This window comes from Coregonus clupeaformis, unplaced genomic scaffold, assembly GCF_020615455.1.
Source record: "Coregonus clupeaformis isolate EN_2021a unplaced genomic scaffold, ASM2061545v1 scaf0201, whole genome shotgun sequence".
In the NCBI taxonomy this organism is placed as follows: Eukaryota; Metazoa; Chordata; class Actinopteri; order Salmoniformes; family Salmonidae; genus Coregonus; species Coregonus clupeaformis.
This window is the reverse complement of record NW_025533656.1, coordinates 256,226-283,059: the sequence shown is the minus strand read 5'-3', so window position 1 is coordinate 283,059 and position 26,834 is coordinate 256,226. Positions and strand designations below refer to the sequence as shown.

Below are 26,834 nucleotides of genomic sequence, written 5' to 3'. Positions count from 1 at the left end.
TTCATCTGCCATCTGTGTAACCATAAGGAGTCACACTTTATTTGGATAGTCCAGATAGTCCGTCTGTAGAATCTCTGCAGATCATTTTAGTATCAACAAACTATCTGTTGATAAGCAACTGCTTGCTAGGGCTACGGTTAGGGTAAGGGTTAAGTTTAGGGTTAGGATAAGGGTTAAGGTTAGTTGAAATGTTACTGACAGTCTTTTTTAATTTTTTTATTTCACCTTTATTTAACCAGGTAAGCCAGTTGAGATCATGTTCTCATTTACAACTGCGACCTGGCCAAGATAAAGCAAAGCAGTGCGATAAAAACAACAACAACACAGAGTTACACATGGGATAAACAAAACGTACAGTCAATAACACAATAGAAAATCTATATACAGTGTGTGCAAATGTAGTAAGTTATGGAGGTAAGGCAATGAATAGGCCATAGTGCAAAATAATTACAATTTAGTATTAACACTGGAGTGATAGATGTGCAGAAGATGATGTGCAAATAGAGATACTGGGGTGCAAATGAGCAAAATAAATAACAATATGTGGATGAGGTAGTTGGGTGGGCTAATTACAGATGGGCTGTGTACAGGTGCAGTGATCGGTAAGCTGCTCTGACAATTGATGCTTAAAGTTAGTGAGGGAGATCAGGGTCTCCAGCTTCAGAGATTTTTGCAGTTCGTTCCAGTCATTGGCAGCAGAGAACTGGAAGGAATGGCGGCCAAAGGAGGTGTTGGCTTTGGGGATGACCAGTGAGATATACCTGCTGGAGCGCATACTACGGATGGGTGTTGCTATGGTGACCAATGAGCTAAGATAAGGTGGTGATTTGCCTAGCAGTGATTTATAGATGACCTGGAGCCAGTGGGTTTGGTGACGAATATGTAGTGAGGGCCAGCCAACGAGAGCGTACAGGTCACAAGGGTGGGTAGTATATGGGGCTTTGGTGACAAAACGGATGGCACTGTGATAGACTACATCCAATTTGCTGAGTAGAGTGTTGGAGGCTATTTTGTAAATGACATCGCTGAAGTCAAGGATCGGTAGGATAGTCAGTTTTACGAGGGCATGTTTGGCAGCATGAGTGAAGGAGGCTTTGTTGCGAAATAGGAAGCCGATTCTAGATGTAACTTTGGATTGGAGATGCTTAATGTGAGTCTGGAAGGAGAGTTTACGGTCTAACCAAACACCTAGGTATTTGTAGTTGTCCACATATTGTAAGTCAGACCCGCCGTGAGTAGTCTAGTATTCTAGTCGGGCGGGCGGGTGCAAGCAGCGTTCGATTGAAGAGCATGCATTTAGTTTTAATAGCGTTTAAGAGCAGTTGGAGGCTACGGAAGGAGTGTTGTATGGCATTGAAGCTCGTTTGGAGGTTTGTTAACACAGTGTCCAATGAAGGGCCAGATGTATACAAAATGGTGTCGTCTGCGTATAGGTGGATCTGAGAGTCACCAGCAACAAGAGCGACATCATTGACATACACAGAGAATAGAGTCGACCCGAGAATTGAACCCTGTGGCACCCCAATAGACTGCCAGAGGTCCAGACAACAGACCCTCCGATTTGACACATTGAACTCTATCTGAGAAGTAGTTGGTGAACCAGGCGAGGCAGTCATTTGAGAAACCAAAGCTATTTAGTCTGCCAATAAGAATGCGGTGATTGACAGAGTCGAAAGCCTTGGCCAGGTCGATGAAGACTGCTGCACAGTACTGTCTTTTTTCGATCACGGTTATAATATCGTTTAGGACCTTGAGTGTGGCTGAGGTGCACCCCCATGACCAGCTCGGAAACCAGATTGCATAGCGGAGAAGGTACGGTGGGATTCGAAATGGTCGGTGATCAGTTTGTTAACTTAGTCTGTAAATAGTCCATCTGTAGATGCTCTACTGACTATCCAAATAAAGTGTTTACTCAAAGGGTGGGTTTCCATCTGACTTAATGGTTCTTTGGGTGCAAAATAGCAAACACTATAATGCTAGGCCTGACTATAAACAAGGGAATCAAACGTAAAACCTCACCAACTGGATTGTAATGCCCAGTGCATGTTTATTACACGTGTTAGTATGAATGGTGCATACATACTACCAACATAAACTGTGATGACCCCTTAAATGTTTGGTTAAACCTTTTTGTTGTTGAGGTCCAATAGATCCTAATAGAGGTGGATCATGAATGATACAACAGCTCCCCCTGCTGTCCAAATATATCCTTACCTTCTCTAAATGAAAGTCCATGGGGCATGTGCTGCACAACAGCCACACATAGGGCCGGGATGACAAAAAACATCATAAATGATAACACTGACAAAATATTTTGAAAAGCATAATATAATCAGGGAATTCAAATCTATACAGTGCATATGGTACATGACTTTGTGAAGGGCATATTGTTGGTAAAGTGGTGCAGAGAGCTCTACGGTAGGCTATAGTATGTTTGACCCATCCTGACCCCTCTGTCACACAGGACGTGGTATGGGAGGTAGAGGTCAACATCCAGTCTGCCTGGCCCACTGATCCAGCTACAGCCTCATTCATTCTGATTGATGATGTTTTTGTACCTCTGGGCTCTCTGCTCCTCCTCCTCGAAACGCTTCCTTATCTGGTCAATTGCCTCTCCGCCTACACAGTCCAAAGAAGAGAGAAGAAGTGACAAGAAGAGAGAAGAAGAGAGAAGAAGAGAGAAGAAGAGAGAAGAAGAGTAATTCAAGACTCAAGCTCCAGGACGACTAGTGGTGATGTCTCTACTTTTACCATTTTCATCTTCTAAATATATTTAATCATCTTATACAATCGATACAGTAGCTAGATGTTCAACCATTCATTTGCATTCTTAATTACCTTGAATGAAAATGAATAACCTATTCAATGAACCTGAATTAAATGACAAACTGTAAAAATGCACTCCTTTTAACCTTACCTACTGGGCCATCCAGCATTTCTCTGGTAATAGGGCTGCTGTTCAGAGGCTGCCTTGGACTCTCTTGCTGCCTGGCTGCACCATCAATACCATCAGTCACCTCATGTGACCCTGCTAATATCCTGGTACTGGCGACGGGGCTCCTCTTTCTCAGCTGCAGTGAAAGGCTGCTGCTGAGCTCGATGTACTCCTGGTGGAGCTGCCGCACCTCCAGCTGTAGCAGGTCTTTCTCCTTCTGCACCGTGAGCAGGCAGCTTTCCAATATGGCCTGCTCTTCCCTCAGCTGCTTGGCTAAGCCCTCTGCCTCCTCGCCCCTCTTGACGCTCTGTTTGAGGTTCTCTCGTAGGGTCTTGTTCTCCTCTTTGAGATGGGCCACAGCGCCCGGGATGCGGTCGGCCGGGTGTTTGCTGCCCGACGAGGCCGGAGGGCTGCCGTCCCTAGTCGTGCTCCCCTCAAGGGAGCTTCTCCCCCTGGCCCCCAGCCGATGGAGCTCGGGCCAGCTCATATCCAGCTCGTTCGTGAGGCGGCTGACCTCACTTGCCAGCGAGGCCATCCGGTCCTCCAGTTGCCCCTTCTCCTGGGTGAGCTGGGTGCAGCGAACATTGGCCCTCTCCAGTTGAACCCGCACCCTGTTGTCACCACCACCTTTGGGCTCCCGAGCCAGGCTGGGATCCCTGGATCTCTCCCCTGCCTGGCTCTCAGCCTCAAGAGCGTCGACAAGTCTGCGGTTCTCCGCGGCCATGTGCTTGTTGCGCTTATCCACGGTTTTATTCAAGGCTTTAAGGTCCTCGTACTTTGGGAGGATCCTCTTGAGCTTGCAGACGCACTCCTTGCAGTAGTCCTCCATCTTCCGCAGCTTCCTCTGCAAGTCCTGTTTCTCCTTCTCCAAGTTAACACACCGGTCCTCCAAGGATAGGCTCTCCATTTTGAGCCTCTCTCTCATCCTAGTCTCCTCTATCTTGGATGGTGTATCTTGCCTCTGACTTTCTGGGTATGTTTTGGCCATGTTGAAAGTGGCAGGGTGGGTATTGAGTTTGGAGGTGGGACTGTGAGTGTGACCACCAGCCATTTCCTGTGAATTGTTGCCACTTGTTGATCCTGAGACATTGTGATTGGTCAAAGATGGGCTGTCTTCCGCCTTGCTTTCTCTTATCTTCTTGTTGAGGCTCAGGTTGTCCTCCTCCAGTGACACCAGAGCGTTTTTCAGTCTGTCCACAGTATTCTCCAAATCGACTATCATCTCAGATTTGTAGTCTGTCCCGAGAGCTCGGTCTCCTGAGCCACTACGTCTTGGGGAGCAATCAGAGTCGAACGCCCTCTGTGAATGCCTGTAGGATGCTCTACGCGTCTCTGATTCATTTGTGTCTTTCATCACTGAAACAATGTTAAACTTTTCTGAAGATATCCCTGATTTGCTGTTACAACTATGAAGAAGAGGCTGCGTTTTCTCCATGTGCTGTGAAACTGGTGTGGTCCACTCAACCTGAAATTAGTGCAAGGAATGAGTGAGAGCAGGGTTGCGTTCATTTAACCATGACCCATGGGGTCAATGTTACAATATTCTCGTGGGTTTAACACAGATTTTCACATACATATTCAGCAGCCATTCTTTATTAGCCTACTCTCCAACAAGTAGGCCTAGCATATGGAACACGTGAAGTCTTTCATCATGAAAGGCTATATTCTTTATAACTATCATCAAACAATGTCATTACATAAAAATGCCTAGTTTAAATGCAGAACATGATATGTCCTCATTATTAACATTCAACCTTGTTGCCTTCTCTTGGAGACAGAGGGGCCTCAGGTGTGCAGGAGCTTCGTCTTCTCATGCTGATGCTGTTCTCTGGGGATATAGCTAACGTTGGCAGTACATTCGGTCCCTGAACAGGAATGGGCCTAATATTACACCCACTGACAGGAACCGAAAACATTATGAGCAGGGCTTAAATGTAATTTAGTTTAGGATACTTCAGCTAATGTTCCAGCTAGACCTCTCATTTCAAGACTATCAAACATTTCTGGCCTAAAAAGCCAGCTACAAGGCGACTGTAGATAGCTAACGTAGCTAAAGTTAGCTAACTAAATAACTAGCTAGCTACTGTAGCTAGCCAAAGCCAGGCGTTGCTGGCTAGCTAATTAGCTGTTACAGTAAAACATGGTCTAAATGTAAATAAATCATAACTTACCCTCTGCAGAAACTCAGTTTGCTTGTAGCTACATGACACGTTCAAAATGCTAATTAATAATCGTAGCTCATTTGTTTCAAGATTTGCTAAACTTCGTGCTCACGCCAATCAGCGCGCAATGTTACCATGGTAACCGAAATTCTGATTTCCCTCAAATTCTAGCTAAATTCTGATTGGATGTGTTCATCAACAGTTCTTTCACATAGCATTTTTACACACCTTTGAGACTGAACCTTTTGCCATTTTAACAAGTCATGTCTTATCTATAAAAATATATGTATGCTTCAAGTGAGATCTTGTTCTATAGTAGGCTTATTAAATACCTATTTACAACGTTTCATGGACAACTGGGCTGTTGTATATACCATGTTGTAATACAGACTCTTGCCAAGGTTCCCTTTTCCTATTACAGTTATAGCCAACGGGATCAACTTACCTGTGATCTCACCCTGTCAAATGTCAATTATGTTTTGCCCCACTGAGAAAACATCTGGCATCATCTAGAAAAAGAGGGATGTGACACTTGAGCCCAGCTAAATGTGTGGAAACTGAAAAGTGACCTGCAAAAGTCACACAAAATACAGTATTCAGAGAAAGAAAATGTATCAGTGTCTGATTCACTGGGCCGATGGGCTGAGTGTATTAAGCTGGGGTCTTTGGGGTGCTAATTGGAGCCAGGCCCGGTTTTATAGGCCTCTCACAACTGGTGGAGGGATATAGGCTATATCACTGTCAACTTACCTCTTAACATAACACCTCTCTGAGTTAACTTTTTGAAAAGAGCACGCAAAACAAAATGTCATTGACTGTTATTGTGGCCTAATTTACACATCCAGGACCAACATGTATTTTCAGACTACTACTTCATATCCATTCATTTATTCACCCACACAGTTGTTGGGATGGCCACTGAACACTAGGGGAAAACGTAGTCTCTTCGGGATAACGGTTCAAATAATGTAGGCGAGCAACATGAATTAGATTCACTTCACTTCAGCAAACTCCTCACAATCTCACAATGATCTGCTCATGCACATAGTAGTTGTATGACAAGCTCAACCAATAGAAGACATGTCATTAGTTTTTGTCTAATCACAGCTGTCCTTCCTCACGTTCATCCCTTTTAGCTGTCACCCAAACACTTGCTGACCTTACAGCTCATTCCCTGAGGCTCACCGTATGGCCGGATGCCAAATCCCAGGTCGTAAACAGACAGTAACCTTTCTGCCCACCGTGACAACCCGTGAGGAAGCACAGCTGACCCGGGGAAGGTGAAACATTCACAGCTCCTCGCCGTCCCCCCCTTGAGAGGCTCTCAGTGCCCTCTGTGACACTGTGACGTGCCAGCACTTCATCTGTGTCCGCCTGCCTTTCAGTCTGTCAGCCAGTCAGCCAGTCAGTCAGTCAGCCAGCCAGCCAGCCAGCCAGTCAGCCAGTCAGCCAGACAGCCAGCCAGCCAGACAGCCAGCCAGCCAGTCTGTCAGTCAGTCAGTCAGTCACCCAGCCAGCCAGCCAGTCAGCCAGTCAGCCAGTCAGCCAGCGAGTCAGCCAGTCAGTCAGTCAGCCAGCCAGCCAGCCAGCCAGCCAGCCAGCCAGCCAGCCAGCGAAGGAAAGGGATGAAGAGAAAGACAATATGAATCATTTCCACAACATGGAGTCAAAACCCCCTTTATTTGAAGGAAGAGAGTAGTATACATGTAAGTGTATTCACAAACAAATGCACTCTCAGGATTTGTGCAAAACAGAGCATACAGACAATATAACACAGGAGAACACAGATACAAACAGTTACAATCAATGGTGCCTCACTGGCAGACAGAGTTTTTAGGATGGTGCGTGTGCTTGTGTGTGTGCGTGTGAGGAGGGTCCTATGCCGAGGGGAAAGCGGTGACAAGGTCATGGCCCTCCGGGGGTCTCGTCCGGGCTCGAGCGTGGGTCTCGCAGTACAGTTGGCCCTCCACGAAGAAGTAGCCCTTCTGTTTAAGGTTGACGTCACAGTCGGTGCACACGAAGCAGCCAGGGTGGCGGAACTTGTCCCTCGCCTTCACCACTGTGCCCCTATAGAAGAACAACAGAGTTAACAACAGGAGTAGGCTGAAGTTACCACTGACGCTGATCTCGGGTCAGTTTAGCATTTTCCCCACTAATGGTTAGGGTTAGGATTGGGGGAGGGGATGCTGGAGCAGGGTTGCCAGATTATAAAAGTACATCAATGATTTGGGAGAGTTCTGCCTCCCTGATCTAACCACTCACAGTACACTGAGTATACCAAACATTAGGAACACCTTGGTAGAAATATCAGATTTACTGTATATTAATATTAGAAAGTACAACCTCAAATTCCAACTTCCCCTTTAAAGGACCAGTGCAGTTAAAAATGTGACTTTCCTGTGTTTTATATATATTTCCACACTATGAGGTTGGAATCATACTGTAAAATTGTGAACATTATGTTAATGCCCTTTGTGTAAGTGTAAGTAAGAGCTGTTTAAAAATACTGCCTGAAATTTCAGCCTGTTTTAGTGGGATGAGTTTTGGCCTGGTCTTTGGCTGGTGACATCACCAATAACAGAGTTCCAAACCTCTCTGCCAATAACAGCTAGTGTTCAGTTTTCCCCTCCCCACTCAGACCACTCCCAGACAGTCCTAACAAAATTATTGCTTGAGAAATTGCTCTTTGCTAAGAATACTTTATTTTGACTATTTTAATTGAAAACAATCACAGTTAGGTACTTAATTGTTACCCAGAAATGATTTGATAATGAGATAAAAATGGCTGCTTTGGACCTTAAAGGGGCGACTAGTTTTTGGCAGAACTTTTTAGGTGTAGGTGCAACTCTTCTGTCCTGGGTACCAGTTTGTTTCTGCTATCATTATACTCCTTGCCACTCCTTGTCTGACCAAACACTGATGATTAACACAACTAAGAAAACTCTCTGTAGAAGAAAGAGACTGTTTGGCAACACAGGAGGTTGGTGGCACCTTAACTGGGGAGGACGGGCTCGTGGTAATGACTGGAGCAGAATAAGAGGAATGGTATCAAAAACATCAAACATGTTTAATGCCATCCATTCGCTCCTTTCCCACCATTATTATGAGCCGTCCTTCCCTCAGCAGCCTCCTGTGTTTGGCAATGACACAGGGTAAAAGGAGTGGAACTTTATCTCAAAACAGGTTCTGGATTTCAGGCTATAACTCTTCTTATTATAATAAGTATTGAATGAAATGGGTGCAACTAAATACCAACTATTCTCAGAGCAGCTTTGTCTTCGAAGTACTCACACAATGCCGTTTCCACACTTGTCACACATGGGTAGTTTCTGCAGGTTTCCTGTAGACGGCGGTGGCTTTGTCATGGGCGCCCTCACTGTCCTCGTCACCATGGGGCGAGTGCCTGGACAACACATGGGACACACACTATTGGTAACCTATTCCCTATACAGTGCACTACTTCAAGCTAGTCAATACATAGGGAATAGGTTACCATTTGTGACAGAGAATACAAGTCACAAACACATGATAAAGGGAATCCCCCCAAAATTGTAAAGTGGTTATCCCACTGGCTATAGGGTGAATGCACCAATTTGTGAGTCGCTCTGGATAAGAGCGTCTGCTAAATGACGTAAATGTGCCCTTGAGCAAGGCACTTAACCCTAATTGCTCCTGTAAGTCGCTCTGGATAAGAGCGTCTGCTAAATGACTAAAATGTAAATGTAAATGTAAATAAAAATTAGGAGCATACTGTACATTAAGTATATTTAATGATTTTAATATTGAAATACAAAAAGGGAGCAGAGAGTTAGAGACATACAGTGCATTCGGAAAGTATTCAGACCCCTTGACTTTTTCCACATTTTGTTACGTTACAGCCTTATTCTAAAATGGATTAAATAAAAAAATGTCCTCATCAACCTACACACAATACCCCATAATGACAAAGCGAAAACAGAAATACCTTATTTACATAAGTATTCAGAACCTTTGCTATGAGACTCGAAATTGAGCTCAGGTGCATCCTGTTTCCATTGATCATCTATTGAGATGTTTCTACAACTTGATTGGAGTCCACCTGTGGTAAATTCAATTGATTAGACATGATTTGGAAAGGCACACACCTGTCTATATAAGGTCCCACAGTTGACAGTGCATGTCAGAGTGAAAACCAAGCCATGAGGTCAAAGGAATTGTCCGTAGAGCTCAGAGACAGGATTGTGTCGAGGCACAGATCTGGGGAAGGGTACCAAAACATTTCTGCAGCATTGAAGGTCCCCAAGAACACAGTGGCCTCCATCATTCTTCATTGGAAGAGGTTTGGAATCACCAAGACTCTTCCTAGAGCTGGCCGCCCGGCCAAACTGAGCAATCGGGGGAGAAGGGCCTTGGTCAGGGAGGTGACCAAGAACCTGATGGTCACTCTGACAGAGCTCCAGAGTTCCTCTGTGGAGATGGGAGAACCTTCCAGAAGGACAACCATCACTGCAGCACTCCACCAATCAGGCCTTTATGGTAGAGTGGCCAGACGGAAGCCATTCCTCAATAAAAGGCACATGACAGCCCAATTGGAGTTTGCCAAAAAGCACCTAAAGGCTCTCAGACCATGAGAAACAAGATTCTCTGATTTGATGAAACCAAGATTGAACTCTTTGGCCTGAATGCCAAGCGTCACGTCTGGAGGAAACCTGGCACCATCCCTACGGTGAAGCATGGTGGTGGCAGCATCATGCTGTGGGGATGTTTTTCAGTGGCAGGGACTGGGAGACTAGTCAGGATCGAGGGAAAGATGAACAGAGCAAAGTACAGAGAGATCCTTGATGAAAACCTGCTCCAGAGCGCTCAGGACCTCAGACTGGGGCGAAGGTTCACCTTCCAACAGGACAACGACCCTAAGCACACAGCCAAGACAACGCAGGAGTGGCTTCGGGACAAGTCTCTGAATGTCCTTGAGTGGCCCAGCCAGAGCCCGGACTTGAAACCGATCAACATCTCTGGAAATAGCTGTGTAGCGACGCTCCCCATTCAACCTGACAGAGCTTGAGAGGATCTGCAGAGAAGAATGGGAGAAACTCCCCAAATACAGGTGTGCCAAGCTTGTAGCGTCATACCCAAGAAGACAGGAGGCTGTAATCGCTTCCAAAGGTGCTTCGACAAAGTACTGAGTAAAGGGTCTGAATAATTATGTAAATGTGATATTTCAGTTTTTTTTTTAAAATACATTTGCAAACATTTCTAAAAACCTGTTTTTGCTTTGTCATTATGGGATATTGTGTGTAAATTGATGAGAATAAGCTTGTTTTACTCCAATGTTCGTAAACAAAGTAAATGTAAACAAACACTACATAGCCTCAAAACATGGTTAAAACTATAATTTTGATATCATGGATGGTCAGTCCTTGCATCCATAGCTCTGTTTATGAATTTGAAAGTGACTACATTTCTCCAGCCCAATATCCCTCAGCTTTTTACTGAAACAGGGGCAGGGAGAACGCTTTGTTATTGTTTCAACAGCTGATTTCCACTTTAAAAGGAGGGAATTCAATGTGCATTATACAAAACTAAATGAAAACAAAATTAAACTATAAGTGTATTCCAATGGTGGCTGGTGTGCGGATAAAACGGGTTCATTCCATTCTGGACATTATGATGAGCCCGACCTCCTATATCTCAGCCCACCAGCCTCCTCTGACGTATTCAAATGAAGAGCTATTGGAAAATGTCTCAACCAAAGAACCACTTTTAGAGGTCATGGACGACACTATATCCCTTATCTTTTGCCATGTGTTCACAGGCATAACAGATGGGTTGAATGAACTCTTTGTAGCGTTTCACCAGGTGAGGCGTGGCCTTGAGGTACCGCTTCCACATGAAATAGCACATGTACGCATCATCGTTCTTGTCCAATCGGAGGAGGAAGTCATTGATATGAAGAAAGGAATCCGCAGGGAGAAAGTCTTCGTAGCAGTGTTGCCAATTTAGCGACTTTGTCGCTATATTTAGCGAATATTCATACCCCTCTAGCGACACATTTTCCAAAAATCGACTAGCGACAAATCTAGCGACTTTTTCTGGTGTTATTGGAGACTTTTGGAGACTCTGACGTGAAAGCACGTATCGTTCTTACTCTTCTCAACGAGCAGCGGGTGCTGCCGTGGGCCCCACCCCCGTCCCAAAGCACTCACAGGCGGCCCAGTCCTCGCGCAGCAGTCCCTCCCAGCTGCAGTCAGAGCAGGAGATGTTCACCCCTCCGCGTCCAGACTGCAAATGAATCGCGCATGCGGGAAGCCGCCGCTGGCTGATGTAAATGTAAAATGTTCTTTGTCTAAAATAAATCACTGCACAAAAATAAATCATTGCATTTGACTCACACGGCCTCAGTCACTTACTCACCTCGTCCACTGTGTGTGTGCCTCTCTGTGACATAAGCTAAACACCTAGCTGGCTAGCTCATCATGTCTCAGTCTAAACTGTACACTCAAAAATACAGAAAGGAGTGGGAATCAAACCCTGATTTCAAAGGCTGGTTGAAGCCGTTTATTGGAGATGATACACGGGCATACTGCCTGTATTGTAAGGCTGATTTCTACGCCAAACTTTGTGATGTAAAAAAACACATGACAACTCAAAAACATACTAAAAAAGGCAAAGCCTTATAACAGTTCCACCCAAAACAAGCTGTGATTTATGGTTAAAAAATTTGACTCTGCAAAAAAGGCTGAGGCCACCATGGCATTAGCTATCGCTGAACACTGTTCCATGCTGGCATGTGATCACATTGGAGAAGCATGTAGAGCTGCTTTCTCAGACTCCACTGCTGCTACCCACAAAGTGCACAGAAATTATTAATGGTGTTCTAGCACCATACTGAAAAAGTTGGTCACAGATGTGGGTGACTAGCGTTTCAGCCTCCTCCTCGATGAGTCCACGGATGTAAGTGTTTCTAAGTACCTGGGGGTTGTGATAAGGTACTTTAGTGACACCAAGCAGACAATTGTAACAACATTTCTGGGGCTTGTTGAGTTGGAGGGAGGAGATGCCAAATCTATAGCCCGTGCTGTTGTGGCTTTCCTCGAGAAGTGTTGTCTTAAAAAAGAGAAACTCCTGGGGATATGGACTGACAATGCCTCTGTTATTACAGGGATTAACAATGGGGTCCATAAAGTGCTGAAGGAGGAGTATGGCCTCAAAGATCTGGTTCTTATTCGCTGTGTGTGCCACTCTCTGCAGCTTGCTGTAAGTCATGCTTCCAATGACACCATCCCCCGTAGTGTGGAGTATTTGGTACGAGAGACTTATAACTGGTTTTCAGTGTCTCCAAAGCGCAGGGAGGCCTACAAGGCCATATATGAGACCATCAACTGTGGGGAGAAACCTTTACAGATAACCAAGGTGTGTGCCACACATTGGCTCTCCATTGAACCCGCGGTTTCACGCATTTTGGACCAGTGGGAGGAGCTTAGGCTGCATTTTTACAGAGTTACAGTTCATATAAGGAAATCAGTCAATTGAAATGAATTCATTAGGCCCTAATCTATGGATTTCACATGACTGGGAATACAGATATGCATCTGTTGGTCACAGATACCCCCCAGAAAATGGGCCTCACAATGGGCCTCAGGATCTCGTCACAGTATTTTTGTGCATTCAAATTGCCATCGATAAAATGCAAATGTGTTCGTTGTCCATAGCCTATGCCTGCCCATACCATAACCCCACCGCCACCATGGGGCACTCTATTCACAATGTTGACATCAGCAAACCGCTCGCCCATACAACATCATACACGTGGTCTGCGGTTGTGAGGCCGGTTGGATGTACTGCCAAATTCTCTAAAACGATGTTGGAGGTGGCTTATGGTAGAGAAATTAACATTCAATTATCTGGCAACAGCTCTGGTGGACATTCCTGCAGTCAGCATGCCAATTGCACGCTACCTCAAAACTGGAGACATCTGTGGCATTGTCTTGTGCGACAAAACTGCACATTTTAGAGTGGCCTTTTTATTATCCCCAGCACAAGGTGGACCTGTGTAATGATCATGCTGTTTAATCAGCTTCTTGATATGCCACACCTGTCAGGTGGATGGATTATCATGGCAATGCCCACTAACAGGAATGTAAACAAATTTGTGCACAGAATTGGAGAGAAAAAAGCTTTTTGTGCTTATGTAACATTTCTGGGATCTTTTATTTCAGCTCATGAAACATGGGACCAACACTTTACATGTTGCGTTTATATTTTTGTTCAGTGTACACAGGCCTTATATAGCATTTTCCAAAACCCAAAGATGCTTTACAATAAGCAACAAGTAAAGATATCAAACCTGGGTCATCAGGACCACTCAAGGTGACCATGTTAGCCTGTTGAACCAAAGCATAGACATGTAATCTCTTCACTACTAATTCATTTGTATACGGTTTACTCCTTGTGTACCCACTTTTCAAGATCAGAACAATTTGTATTCTAAACGATCTCCCGTTACCTCGTCTTATAAAATGAATGCCCAATAAAATACTGATTTCAAGTGATATCTTCATTTTGATTGTGGCTCTTTCCAATAGTTTTTTTTGGGGGGGGTTAAAATACATGCGATGTTGGTAGCTAGAGGTTTTAATTAAACTATAGGTCCTGAAGTGAGGGAGTGGGAGAGAGCTAACCCACGCTGACGACGGCTTGAACACCGGCAGCTTTGTCCTCGATATGTCTCATTAAGAAATAATACATTATTATATGCAACCGTGAAGCTCTTCTTGAGTGTGGAACTGCAGCATTATGGCCTGGAATGCACAATGAATGATGACATCATTACCCACCCATATAATAATGAGAGAGAAGTTACTTAGTGGAGAACTGACCATCACTGTCGACAAAGTCCTGCAGGGCCTTGAAGGAACCTGATTGCCGGGGCTCCTGGGGCTCCTCCTGGTCTTTCAGCAGCATGCGGTATACGTCAGACTCCTCGATGGAGCTCAGCGTCTTGCTACTGCAGAGGGGGAGACACACACACACAGTCTTGCGCAGCTAACCTTGTGGGGACATACAATTCAGTCCCATTCAAAATCCTATTTTTCCTCCCTAAACCTAACCCGTACCCTTACCCTAACCTTAATCCAAAAACCTAACCTTAACCCTAACCCTAGCTCCTAACCCTAACCCCATCTCCTAACCCTAAACCTAATTCTAACACTAATTCTAACCCTAACACTAAACCCCCTAGAAATAGCATTTGACGTTGTGGGGACCAACAAAATGTCCCCAGTTGGTCAAATTTTTCTTGGTTTACTATTCTTGTGGGGACTTCTGGTCCCCACAAGTATAGTTAAACACGTCCACACAGGTGAGCATACAACACACACACACACACACACACAAACACACATAGAGATAAGCAAAAACACACAGAGGTGAGCATTAACAGATGCAGCACACACACACACACACTCACAAACACACACCCCACCGCCCGCACACACAAAAATATCCCACATTTTGTGGAGACGACTGCACCTGTTCTATCCAAGATCTGCAGCTACCATGGAAAGCACTGTTCATCTACCTCAGCAGACACCAGTGTAGTCATAACAACACTATCCTCCATATCAGATTTAACATCAGAGTCATATTGAGCCCTGGGGGTCCAGACCTCCCCAGCTCCAGGTTCAGGGACGGTCTTGTGAGTCATGGGGGGAAATGATGCCTGCCAGCTGGGGCACTCTCACTACAGGGCCCTGAGGCTTTTTGGTTATCGTAGGCCGCATCAGGTCAAAGGACATTACAGAGACCAGATCTGGGGTCAAATACTATTTGAAATAATTTCCAAATACTTTATCAGTACTTTATTGAGCTTGCCTGGCTTAATGGACCAATAAAATAGTCCCAAAATGGCAAATCCCACCCATGTGGTACTCCAGGCAGGCTAGAGCAAGCGCTCAAAGTATTCAAAATATTTCAAATAGTATTTGAACCCAGGTCTGACAGACACACACATAACACAGGCATCAGCAGATGTCCATTAAAGGAAGTGAAGAGAGGGGAAAACAGAGAGGAAGAATGGATGGGAGGAGAATGGAGAGAATGGAGAGAGGAGGTTAGAGATGACATGGGGTGAAGAAGCATGAGTGTGCAGACATCTTTCGTATACACAACTCTTTTTATAGCCACCACCCATAGCCAGAACACCAAGTCATCTAATCAGAGTTTGCTGAAAGAGATCTACAGGCCTATAATACTACACATAGATTGAATATGATATATTTAAGCAATAAGTCCCGAGAAGGTGTGGTATATGGCCAATATACCACGGCTAGGGCTGTTCTTAAGCACTACACAACGCGGAGTGCCTGGATACAGCCCTTAGCCGTGGTATACTGGCCATGTACCACAAACCCCCGAGGTGCCTTATTGCTATTATAAACTGGTTACCAACGTAATTAGAGCAGTAAAAATAAATGTTGTGTCATACCATTGGTATACGGTCTGATATACTACGGCTGTCAGCCAATCAGCATTCAGGGCTCGAACCACCCAGTTTATAAATGTATATATACAACGAGTGTACAAAACATTAGGAACACCTTCCTAATATTGAGTTGCACCCCCTTTTTCCCATAGAGCAGCCTCAATTTGTCAGGGCATGGACTCTCCAAGGTGTTGAAAGAGTTCCACAGGGATGCTGGCCCATGTTGACTCCAATGAACCACTTTTAGAGTGATTGTGTGAAGTTGGCTGGAAGTCCTTTGGGTGGTGGACCATTCTTGATACACACGGGAAACTGTTGCGCTTGAAAAACCCAGCACATTTGTTTGACGTTGAAAGAACGTGGACACAATGTTGATTCAACCAGTTTGTGCCCAGAGGACCTCACTATTACAAGCACTCAAACGTTTTTACTGAAACTTATCCTTTCTAGTTTCTACTGCATTACCTGATCAAATAGGAACAGTGCAGAGCTGCTGTACTGAACTGAACACTGTAGGCTAATGTGACCCTCAGCTAGCATGATTTATGTCTCTATCAGAAACAGCTCCTGCTTAAGCCAGGGAAAAAGTCATTCCTGCGTGCTTGGGTAATACACGCACCATGGTGACACGCCATATATCTGCTAGCTAGGCTAATGAGATCCACATGACTTCCTGGGAACTGGATGACAGGGATACGAGACTCCCTGTATCCCCCTCTGACTTCCATACAGTCTCAACAAAGTGTCAAAAACCCAATATGTTATTTTTTATTTAAAGTACCATGACGTAACATTTAACATATGTTTTAGAACAGCGCTAGCCTACAGTAGACAAACTCTGGCAGAAACAAATGAACAGATGGGGGTGCCACAGGGTTCAATTCTTGGGCCGACTCTTTTCTCCGTGTATATCAATGATGTCGCTCTTGCTGCTGGTGACTCTCAGATCCACCTCTACGCAGACGACACCATTTTGTATACATCTGGCCCTTCATTGGACACTGTGTTAACAAACCTCCAAACGAGCTTCAATGCCATACAACACTCCTTCAGTAGCCTCCAACTGCTCTTAAACACTAGTAAAACTAAATGCATGCTCTTCAATCTAACGCTGCTGGCACCCGCCCACCCGACTAGAATCACTACTCTCGACGGGTCTGACCTAGAGTATGTGGACAACTACAAATACCTAGGTGTCTGGTTAGACTGTAAACTCTCCTTCCAGACTCACATTAAGTTAAATCTAGAATCGGCTTCCTATTTCGCAACAAAGCCTCCTTCACTCATGCTGCCGATCCTTGACTTCGTCGATGTCATTTACAAAATAGCCTCCAACACTCTACTCAGCAAATTGGATGTAGTCTATCACAGTGCCATCCGTTTTGTCACCAAAGCCCCATATACCACCCACCACTGTGACCTGTACGCTCTTGTTGGCTGGTCCTCACTACATATTCGTCGCAAAAAAACCAACTGGCTCCAGGCCATCTATAAATCACTGCTAGGCAAATGCCCGCCTTATCTTAGCTCATTGGTCACCATAGCAACACCCACCCGTAGTATGCGCTCCAGCAGGTATATCTCACTGGTCATCCCCAAAGCCACCTCCTTTGGCCGCCATTCCTTCCAGTTCTCTGCTGCCAATGACTGGAACGAATTGCAAAAATCTCTGAAGCTGGAGACTCTTATCTCCCTCACTAACTTTAAGCATCAGTTGTCAGAGCAGCTTACCGATCACTGCACCTGTACACAGCCCATCTGTAATTAGCCCACCCAACTACCTCATCCACATATTGTTATTTATTTTGCTCATTTGCACCCCAGTATCTCTATTTGCACATCATCTCTTGCACATCTATCATTCCAGTGTTAATACTAATTGTAATTATTTTGCACTATAGCCTATTTATTGCCTTACCTCCATAACTTGCTACATTTGCACACACTGTATATATATTTTCTGTTGTATTTTTGACTTTATGTTTTGTTTTACCCCATATGTAACTCTGTGTTGTTGTTTTTATCGCACTGCTTTGCTTTATCTTGGCCAGGTCGCAGTTGTAAATGAGAACTTGTTCTCAACTGGCTTACCTGGTTAAATAAAGGTGAAATAAAAAAATAAAAAATAAAAATAAAAGATGCTATCAGAGAAGGAGACAGTGGAAGCTTATATAGCAATACTGATATTACCATGATGACAGAAAGCAGACAGACAGAAACCCACCCACCCAACCACCCACCCACCCAATCCATCCATCCACCCACCCACCAACCCACCCAGCCAGCCAGCCAACTCACCCCTCTGGCTTGTCCTGGACCAGGCCCCTCATCTGTCCGTGCATGGCGTCCTGGATGTTGCCTGAGGAGTAGAGGCCTATGGGGGTGTTGTAGGCTGTGCTCACCACCTGGCGATGGTCGTCGATGTTAGCTGCAGCTATAAAGGGCTGGGCCTTGCGGTTGTGACCCGTACCAATGGGTTTGAACTCCTGAATGGAGAGATAGAGAGGAAAAGACAAGGAGGCCTTATGTGATGTTCTCTGACTTCTTTTTCTAGTTGGTAATTACTCACATGAACACCAACAGGTGTAGACACAAATGTATGTACACACAACTAAAACAAACAAATACACACGCATAGGCAAACACTCTCTCTCTCTCTCCCTCACTCCCCCTCTCCCTCCCTCTCACCTGCTGCTCAGACTCCAAGTTGATTTTGAACGGGTTGGCTTTCCCGTCTTCTGTGACTTGAGGCGACCATAGCCTGGTTTCTGGTCTGAGAACAAGAAACGGGTCATGATCAAACAGAGCTCACTGTCAACTCCCTCGACAGCAGAGGAAACAATTATGACCACAGCCCAAACATTGGTTTATACGGCAGTTGGGCCACAGTGCACTGAGCACTCATAAATCCAACCCAACTTCATAGACTTCCTTTGGTGTGTGAACAGTATAAAAGCATGTGTGTGTATGTGTGTGAGTATGTGTGTGTAGAAGTGTGTCTGTATTAGAGAGTGGGTGTGTGTACCTCCTTGCTTGGCGTTCTTGGGTATGAAATCAAAGAACAGGAATGCTAGAGCTCTGGAACATTCTACATGAGATGGAACATTCTACATAAGATTAAACCTTCTACGTGGTATTAAAGATATCTTGGGATTCAGGAAGTAAGTTCTGTAGCATGTCAAACATGTATGTGTGTTTGACATGCTACAGTATATATACAAAAGTATGTGGACACCCCTTCAAATTAGTGGATTCGGCTATTTCAGCCACACCCGTTGCTGACAGGTGTATAAAATCGAGCACACAGCCATGCAATCTCTATAGACAAACAGTGGCAGTAGAATGGCCTTACTGAAGAGCTCAGTGACTTTCAACGTGGCACCGTAATAGGATGCCACCTTTCCAACAAGTAAGTTAGTCAAATTTCTGTCCTGCTAGAGCTGCCCCGGTCAACTGTAAGTGCTGTTATTGTGAAGTGGAAACGTCTAGGAGCAACAACGGCTCAGCTGTGAAGTGGTAGGCCACACAAGCTCTCAAAACGGGACCGCTGAGTGCAGAAGCGCATAGTGCGTAAAAATAGTCTGTCCTCAGTTGCAACACTCACTACCTAGTTCCAAACTTCTTCTAGAAGCAACGTCAGCACAAGAACTGATCGTCGTGAGCTTCATGAAATGGGTTTCCATGGCTGAGCAGCCGCACACAAGCCTAAGATCACCATGCGCAATGCCAAGCATCGGTTGGAGTGGTGTAAAGCTCACCGCCATTGGACTCTGAAGCAGTGGAAAAGCGTTCTCTGGAGTGACGAATCACGCTTCACCATCTGGCAGTCCAACGGACGAATCTGGGTTTGGCGGATGCCAGGAGAACGCTACTTGCCCCAATGCGTAGCGCCAACTATAAAGTTTGGTGGAGGAATAATGGTCTGGGGCTATTTTTCATGCTTCGGGCTAGGCCCCTTAGTTCCAGTGAAGGGAAATCTTAACGCTACAGCATACAATGACATTCTAGACAATTCTGTGCTTCCAACTTTGTGGCAACAGTTTGGGAAGGCCCTTTCTTGTTTCAGCATGACAATGCCCCCCGTGTACAAAGCGAGGTCCATACAGAAATGGTTTGTCGAGATCGGTGTGGAAGAACTTGACTGGCCTGCATAGAGCCCTGACCTCAACCCCATCGAACACCTTTGGGATGAATGAAACGCTGACTGTGAGCCAGGCCTAATCGCCCAACATCAGCGCCCGACATCACCAATGCTCTTGTGGCTGAATGGAAGCAAGTCCCCGCAACAATGTTCCAACATCTAGTGGAAAGCCTTCACAGAAGAGTGGAGGCTGTTATAGCAGCAAAGAGGGGACCAACTCCATATTAATGCCCATGATTTTGGAAAGATGTTCGACGAGCAGGTGTCATGTAGTGTATATGTATCATAGGATACACCCAATCAGTGACAGTTTGTTTTACTTCATTGCCAGTGGTATTCACTTTTGTCACTGATGTTTGTACACATTTCTCTATTGTATGGTATGTGTGTTTATGTGAGAGGCGTGTGTGTATTCGTGTGTGTGTATGTGTTTTATGTGAGAGGACTAATATGCGTGTGTGTATTACTGTGTGTGCATGTGAGTATTAGTGTGAGTGGATGTGTGTGTGTTTATGTGAGAGGTGTGTGTGTATTAGTTTGTGTGTGTAAGTGTGTGCATGTCAGTGTGTGTATGTTAATGTGCGTGCATGCATGCGTGCGGATGTGTGTGTGTACGTATCAGGTGAGTGTGTATGCATGTCTGTATCTGTATGTGTGACCCCTGACCTCTGGACAGTGAGGATGAGCTGGTAGGTGGCATCTTTGATCTTGTTCTGGGCCTCACAGTGCATCATGTCCTCCGCCGGGATGCCCTCGATGGCCAGGATGACATCACCAGGACACAGGTTGGCCACCGCCGCCTTACTGCCTGGAGTGATCTGACCAGAGAGAGAGAGAGAGGGGTGACACATGAGATTGATCAATATTAATTCCATTGTCACAAATTATAATAATAATGGTTGCTGTTATTTGTGTTGTCTTCATTTACTTTGGCGAGGTAAGCAAATGTCTTCACTTTTCATACTGAGAAAGTGAACTGAACTGAGAGAGAGAGTGAGGGAGAAGGAGAGAGAGCGAGAGAGCTTGAAGTGAGAACCCCGTCTGCTGCCTAGGTATATTTTTACGATTCTCTCCCGTATGTAACTCGGTACGACTTATAAAACCCGATCATTCAGAGAGAGAGAGAGAGAGAGATGGAGACAGATAGAGGAGAGAGAGAGAGAAAGAGAGAGAGAGAGAGAGCTGGAGACAGATAGAGGAGAGGGAGAGAGATCAGTAAGGAGCAGGTGTCTGCTGCTGTTAATAATCTACTATTAGCCAGGCAGAAATGTGTGCCATATTTGTGTGCTTTCATAGTCACACAACAACATGGGGATATCCTTCTTACCTCACTACACAAGCATGCCATCTCTCTCTCACTCCCCCTTCCTCCCTTGTTTCCTCCCTCCCTCACCTCTTTCTCTCACACTCCACCACTCTTATTCTCTGTAACACTCTCTCCATCCATCTCTCTCCATCTTGCACTCTTTCTTCATCATATTCAAATGGCACTTCAAAAGGGATGTACTGTCCTATGTACACATAATGAATGAACACAATGTAGTTAGGTTGGCCACCTCTATATCAGTGCCTAATTGATATGTTAGGTAAACTGTAGGCCCACTTCTAGTGAGGTAGACTACCTTTAACCACTTCTGGTCTATAGAACCTCTAATACGAGCATAGATTTGCATGATTCTATTTCCTCCTAATGTCGTTGCAACAATGTTGCAAATAGATTGGGAGAAGGTTGTTAATAAAATTACCATATGGCAACATTTTGACAACCCAGTTTTGTTGATAGGGTTGCTGCATTTTGTGCATAACAACCCACAACTATATGCTATTGATGTTCATACAAATGAAAAAGCAATGCCAAAACTCCAACTCAAAAGTCAACTCAAAAGTAGATTTTGTTGCAGAAGTTGAAATATACAGTTTGCTGGGAGTTTGACGTTTGTTTCACTAGCCTGTCTACTTGAAAGTGTCCTGGCCTCCAGAGTACATGGATGAAACCTCTCTGTGTATAAAGTCAGGAGGTAAACCTCTCTCTGTGTATAAAGTCCTTTGCCATCGCTGGTATTTGAGCTCGTGCAAACCGTTTATTTCCCATCTCTCTGTGTGGACGAAGTAAACACGTGTTTCGTCCTGCCGATTGACAGTATCCAGACGGAATACGGACGCTAGTCGGGCGGCAATGATTGGGTTTTATAAGTTGTAAGGAGTTACATACGGGAGAGAATTTCAAAATATAGAGAGAGAAGTTGAAGTTAAAACCTTGGTAGTAGCCAGGGTTTTCACTTCAAACGCTCTTCCTCTTTTTTGTCTATTTCTCTCTCAATATTTATTTATCTCATTCTCTCTCTCTCTGATGAGTTTTCCTCTCTGGTGGAAGAGAGCCAGATTGCGTTTTAGGCTCCACAGACGCAACTTGAACTTCAAACGTACTGTACGTTGTAGCTCTCACAGACGTAGACGTTACATTGAAGCTTGGGTCATAAGCCTATAAATAACTCAGGATGAGAGAGTCATGGGATGTGGGGGGAACATGAGTGATTTACACAATTTAAACTTTGGCATTTTCCTAGACAACCATCTGCATCTCCCTGCGATGTGCATCATTTGTACTACTCTCATTTTAATTCCAACAGCCAGTCACAAATCACTCCCTAACCCTTCACTTGGCCCTTTAAATGTTTGCAGATCTGTAAGGTGAAAGCAATATGGTGGAAGCTCCTCCACTACACTGGAACCTATCCAGACTCTTCAGATCTGCAAACATTGAAGGGTTAGGGCCAAAAGGAGGGTTAGGGAGTTTATTGGGACCGGCCCCAAAAGTCTCCAGCATGGATGGACCCCTGGGTTGTGTTCAGGAGGGAGAAGCATTTTGAAACTGTTTGAAACGGGGAGGTACTCCCATAACTTGTCCAATAAGAAGCCCTCATTTTCATTTTGCTATGGCCCTTCTGAACACAACCCCTAGTTTCTTACCTACTCGGCTTCTAGTCCCAGCCAAACATGCGTGACCGCAGCTAATTTAAACATCACTCGTCATTCTGGATTCCCTCGTTTGCTGGAACCGGGCAATGGACATCAATTAATCATGTTTAGTTTACACTTCCATTTGAAAACAAAATCAACCGAAGAAGGGGATGTTTTTGACCAAAAATGGCCTGGGAAGACACGGTCGAGACAAGGTCGAGGTTCAAGCTCTGCGAGCGAGAGGAATGCGCCAGTGGCTAAATCTCATTACAAGTGAACAGCCCTCGAATGAGAGCTAATAAGACTGTGTAGAGAGGGTTTAAAAAACTTCGATCAATGACTGCTTTGTGAGAGGTTGGGAGTAAAGTGATGAGAGCTTGTCTAGTGGGTGGATTATGAAGGGATACGTGCGCACACACACACACGGACAGGGTCAAGGGTATATGAGGAGATATAAATCAAATCAGGGGGAAATACTGAAAAGCGACTGAAACGGAGTCAGATTGTACTTCATTTCCCTGATGGTTAAGGTTAGGCTTGGGGATAGGGTGATCTGATCCTAGATATGTGGTTAGGGGCATCATCTACCTGCAATGCCTTTGAAAAGGTGTTTTATAATAAACACAGTTTTTGGCCCTCCCTCCCTCCCTCCCTCCCTCCCTCCCTCCCTCTCGCCGTCTCCCCCCTCCCCGCCTCCCCCCTCTCCTTCAGCAGTTTGTTCAGAGAGGTTGCAGTTCTCTGCTCACGCAACAGGTGTGTAGTGGCCCCCAGGGGCCAGTGATTCACAGATCTCCCCGGTAACTCTTTAAGCCCCCGGCCCTGGTGCCAGGCCTAAACTTAGACTCACGACAGGGATTACTGATACTCCTATGGTTACACACACACATACACATCTTGCCAACGTCAAAATACAAACTCCAACATACACACACTCACAGACAGAGACGGACACACATAAAAACAAACACACACAATGTTAACACAAACACATGATGATGATCACACACACATAACAAATACAGTTTAATGTCTTAACTTGAGCTAAATGAAGGTCATTCTCAGAATAACTCCACCTAGATGCCTACCCAGGAGACTGCACTTTGGTCACCAGCTATTAATCCATTCCCAGCAGTCTGCGTTCATTCAGCTGCTGTGTGTGTGTGTGTGTGTATGTATGTGTGTGTGTGTGTGTGTGTGTATGTGTATGTGTGTGTGTATGTGTGTGTATGTGTATGTGTGTGTGTGTGTGTGTGTGTGTGTGTGTGTGTTCGCGTGTCAGTAGATGATGCAAACAGCTATTTCAAACTAAGCTGCATATATTTACTGGAACATGTGTGTGTGTGTGTGTTTGAGCATGTTCCCCCAGCCACGCAGCCTTCCACCCCATGGAAAGACCCCTTGCTGTATCACGCTTTAACACATACATCCCAAAACACACATTCACAATCCAATGATCTTTCACTGTAAGTCTCTGGGCTGTTCTATGTTAGGGAATGGCTAAGGCTGTGACATCCAAATGGCCTCCTATTCCCTTTATAGTGCACTACTTTTGACCAAATTCCTATGGGCCCTAGTCACTATTTAGGGAATATGTTTTCATTTGGGACGCGGCCTTTTGGCAATATTACTGCATAGTCAGTCTGGTTTGATACACTGAGCTCTTGCATGCTGTTTCTCATCCTAGCACAGCTATTTAACTGAGACAAGAGGGTAAAGGGAAGGTGAGCCAAGTATGCTGGCAGTGAGAGAGAGAGAGAGAGAGAGAGAGAGAGAGAGAGAGAGAGAGAGAGAGAGAGAGAGAGAGAGAGAGAGAGAGAGAGAGAGAGAGAGAGAGAGAGAGTGAGAGAGAGAGTGAGGGAGGGGGGAGAGAGAGTGAGGGAGGGGGAGCGAGAGAGAGAGAGCGACACATACAATAGGCTAAGAGAGCGAATCAACATAATCCTCTACACAGAACACAATGGTTGAGCGGTTGAGTATATCTGACTATTTGTGTTCACTGTAGGAAGACACACACACCCCTCCCTCCTACTGCCGCCTCCTCACCCACACAAACACCTGGCACCAGGCCCACTCAAAGATGCTCGAGCACACATCACACATACAAAACATACTGTAAACACACAATCGCCCTCCCATTGTCAGTCTTTTCAGTCTAAAAGTATCAGGTACACTCTCTTACCCTGGAGATGGTGAGGGGCTGGTTGAAGTCCTTGCCCCCGGTCAGTCGGAACCCCCACGGGGCCGGGCCATTTAGGACAACGTCCAGTGGCATGTCCCCCTCTCGGCCCCTTGTGTCTCTGTTCCTGTAGCTGGAAGTACACTGGTGTTTGTGTGTGTCCCAAACACAGCAGGGTTCTCAGAAACAGAGCAGCGGGACGACTTACTCTTGTACCCTTTTAAACTAGCGGAGGGGTGGGGGGAAACCCCACCCCCTCAGTGAAGTCATTGGCCCGACTCAGGACTAGAGTCAGCTCTCCCTCTCTCTCTCTCGCTCTTTTTCCTCTTTTGGCTGGCGACACTTTCTCCCGTTTTCCTTAACTTGTTTTGTATCTCACTGTATCTCTCTCTCTCTCACTCTGACTTGTTCTATCTCTCCCCCTCTTTCCACTTCCTTCTCAGACATAGCAGCTCTTTCCCGGTTTCTGAACATGATACTGTACCTGTTGCACTTCAACTCATCCAACTCATGTAGTGTTATCCTTCTCCAGTAGTGTCTCGCTGTCTCTCTTGCTCCGTCTGTATGCCTATGAACATCCAGGGGAAGAGTGGAGGTAGGCCAGTGTCTGTGAGCGTGCAGCCCACTTGTCTCTCCTCGTCCCTGGGTTGCCTCGGAGCCCAACTGGGCCCCCCCCCCCCGCACTCTGGCTGATGATGCTCTTGTCCGGCTGCTCCTGCCCTTATTTGGTCTGCAGGCGCAGCTCCTCGCTCAGGCCCTGGAGGTCCCCCAGGCGCAGCAGCATTCCAGGCCCTATTGATCTAGAGCGGATCCAGAGCTAGGGCTCTCCTCTCCTCCTCTCTTTCGCCCTCTTCATTTCATTCAAGATCTCTCGTTCTTTTTCTGTTTGTGTGATCTGGACATGAACCAATTACCATTCTGTTCTGAACGTTTCACCTTCTCTATTTCTCGCTCTCACCCTCTCTCTCTACACAGTGAGTGTTTAACAGAAACGAGGTCGGAAGTGTTTGTGTTCCAATTAGTGAAGGCAATTTTTCTTCTCTCTCCCGCTCTCACGCCTAACTGAAACCGTTACAAAAATAACTAACGCAATTAACTCATCCAAGCAGTTCTTGTGTGTTCAGTGAGGGGGAAAAAGTATTTGATCCCCTGCTGATTTTGTACGTTTGCCCACTGACAAAGAAATGATCAGTCTATAACTTTAATGGTAGGTTTATTTGAACAGTGAGAGACAGAATAACAACAAAAGAATCCAGGAAAATGCATGTCAAAAATGTTATAAATTGATTTGCATTTTAATGAGGGAAATAAGTATTTGACCCCTCTGCAAAACATGACTTAGTACTTGGTGGCAAAACTCTTGTTGGCAATCACAGAGGTCAGACGTTTCTTGTAGTTGGCCACCAGGTTTGCACACATCTCAGGAGGGATTTTGTTCCACTCCTCTTTGCAGATCTTCTCCAAGTCATTAAGGTTTCGAGGCTGACGTTTGGCAACTCAAACCTTCAGCTCCCCTCCACAGATTTTCTATGGGATTAAGGTCTGGAGACTGGCTAGGCCACTCCAGGACCTTAATGTGCTTCTTCTTGAGCCACTCCTTTGTTGCCTTGGCCGTGTGTTTTGGGTCATTGTCATGCTGGAATACCCATCCACGACCCATTTTCAATGCCCTGGCTGAGGGAAGGAGGTTCTCACCCAAGATTTGACGGTACATGGCCCCGTCCATCGTCCCTTTGATGCGGTGAAGTTGTCCTGTCCTCTTAGCAGAAAAACACCCCCAAAGCATAATGTTTCCACCTCCATGTTTGACGGAGGGGATGGTGTTCTTGGGGTCATAGGCAGCATTCCTCCTCCTCCAAACATGGCGAGTTGAGTTGATGCCAAAGAGCTCCATTTTGGTCTCATCTGACAACAACACTTTCACCCAGTTCTCCTCTGAATCATTCAGATGTTCATTGGCAAACTTCAGACGGCCCTGTATATGTGCTTTCTTGAGC

General features: G+C 45.4%; 2 protein-coding genes across 7 annotated transcripts; both read right to left on the bottom strand.

The window, feature by feature from the left end:
* Positions 1 to 1,810: 1,810 nt before the first annotated feature.
* si:dkey-256e7.8 (cilia- and flagella-associated protein 157) lies at positions 1,811 to 5,227 on the bottom strand. 3 transcript variants are annotated; one of them, XM_041872166.2, is made up of 4 exons: positions 5,107 to 5,227; positions 4,690 to 4,831; positions 2,918 to 4,400; positions 1,811 to 2,619 (listed from the first exon to the last, which is right to left on the bottom strand). In XM_041872166.2, exons 2-4 carry the CDS (start codon positions 4,747 to 4,749, stop codon positions 2,528 to 2,530), a joined length of 1,635 nt encoding a protein of 544 aa, XP_041728100.2. In that variant the 5' UTR covers positions 4,750 to 4,831; positions 5,107 to 5,227; the 3' UTR covers positions 1,811 to 2,527. The 3 variants fall into 3 exon arrangements, with proteins under 3 accessions (XP_041728100.2, XP_041728099.2, XP_041728101.2); XM_041872165.2 differs by having other exon boundaries at positions 4,690 to 4,800; XM_041872167.2 differs by lacking the exon at positions 4,690 to 4,831.
* Positions 5,228 to 6,744: 1,517 nt separating this feature from the next.
* LOC121558805 (PDZ and LIM domain protein 3) lies at positions 6,745 to 25,495 on the bottom strand. Of its 4 annotated transcripts, none has more exons than XM_041872162.2 (8): positions 25,322 to 25,495; positions 24,841 to 24,970; positions 20,367 to 20,518; positions 18,248 to 18,332; positions 17,858 to 18,045; positions 13,956 to 14,083; positions 8,389 to 8,500; positions 6,745 to 7,164 (listed from the first exon to the last, which is right to left on the bottom strand). In XM_041872162.2, the coding sequence occupies exons 2-8, from the start codon at positions 24,931 to 24,933 to the stop codon at positions 6,975 to 6,977; spliced, it is 948 nt and encodes a 315-aa protein (XP_041728096.1). In that variant the 5' UTR covers positions 24,934 to 24,970; positions 25,322 to 25,495; the 3' UTR covers positions 6,745 to 6,974. The 4 variants fall into 4 exon arrangements, with proteins under 4 accessions (XP_041728096.1, XP_041728097.1, XP_041728098.1 ...); XM_041872163.2 differs by having other exon boundaries at positions 24,841 to 24,964; XM_041872164.2 differs by lacking the exon at positions 24,841 to 24,970 and having other exon boundaries at positions 25,322 to 25,493.
* Positions 25,496 to 26,834: the final 1,339 nt, after the last annotated feature.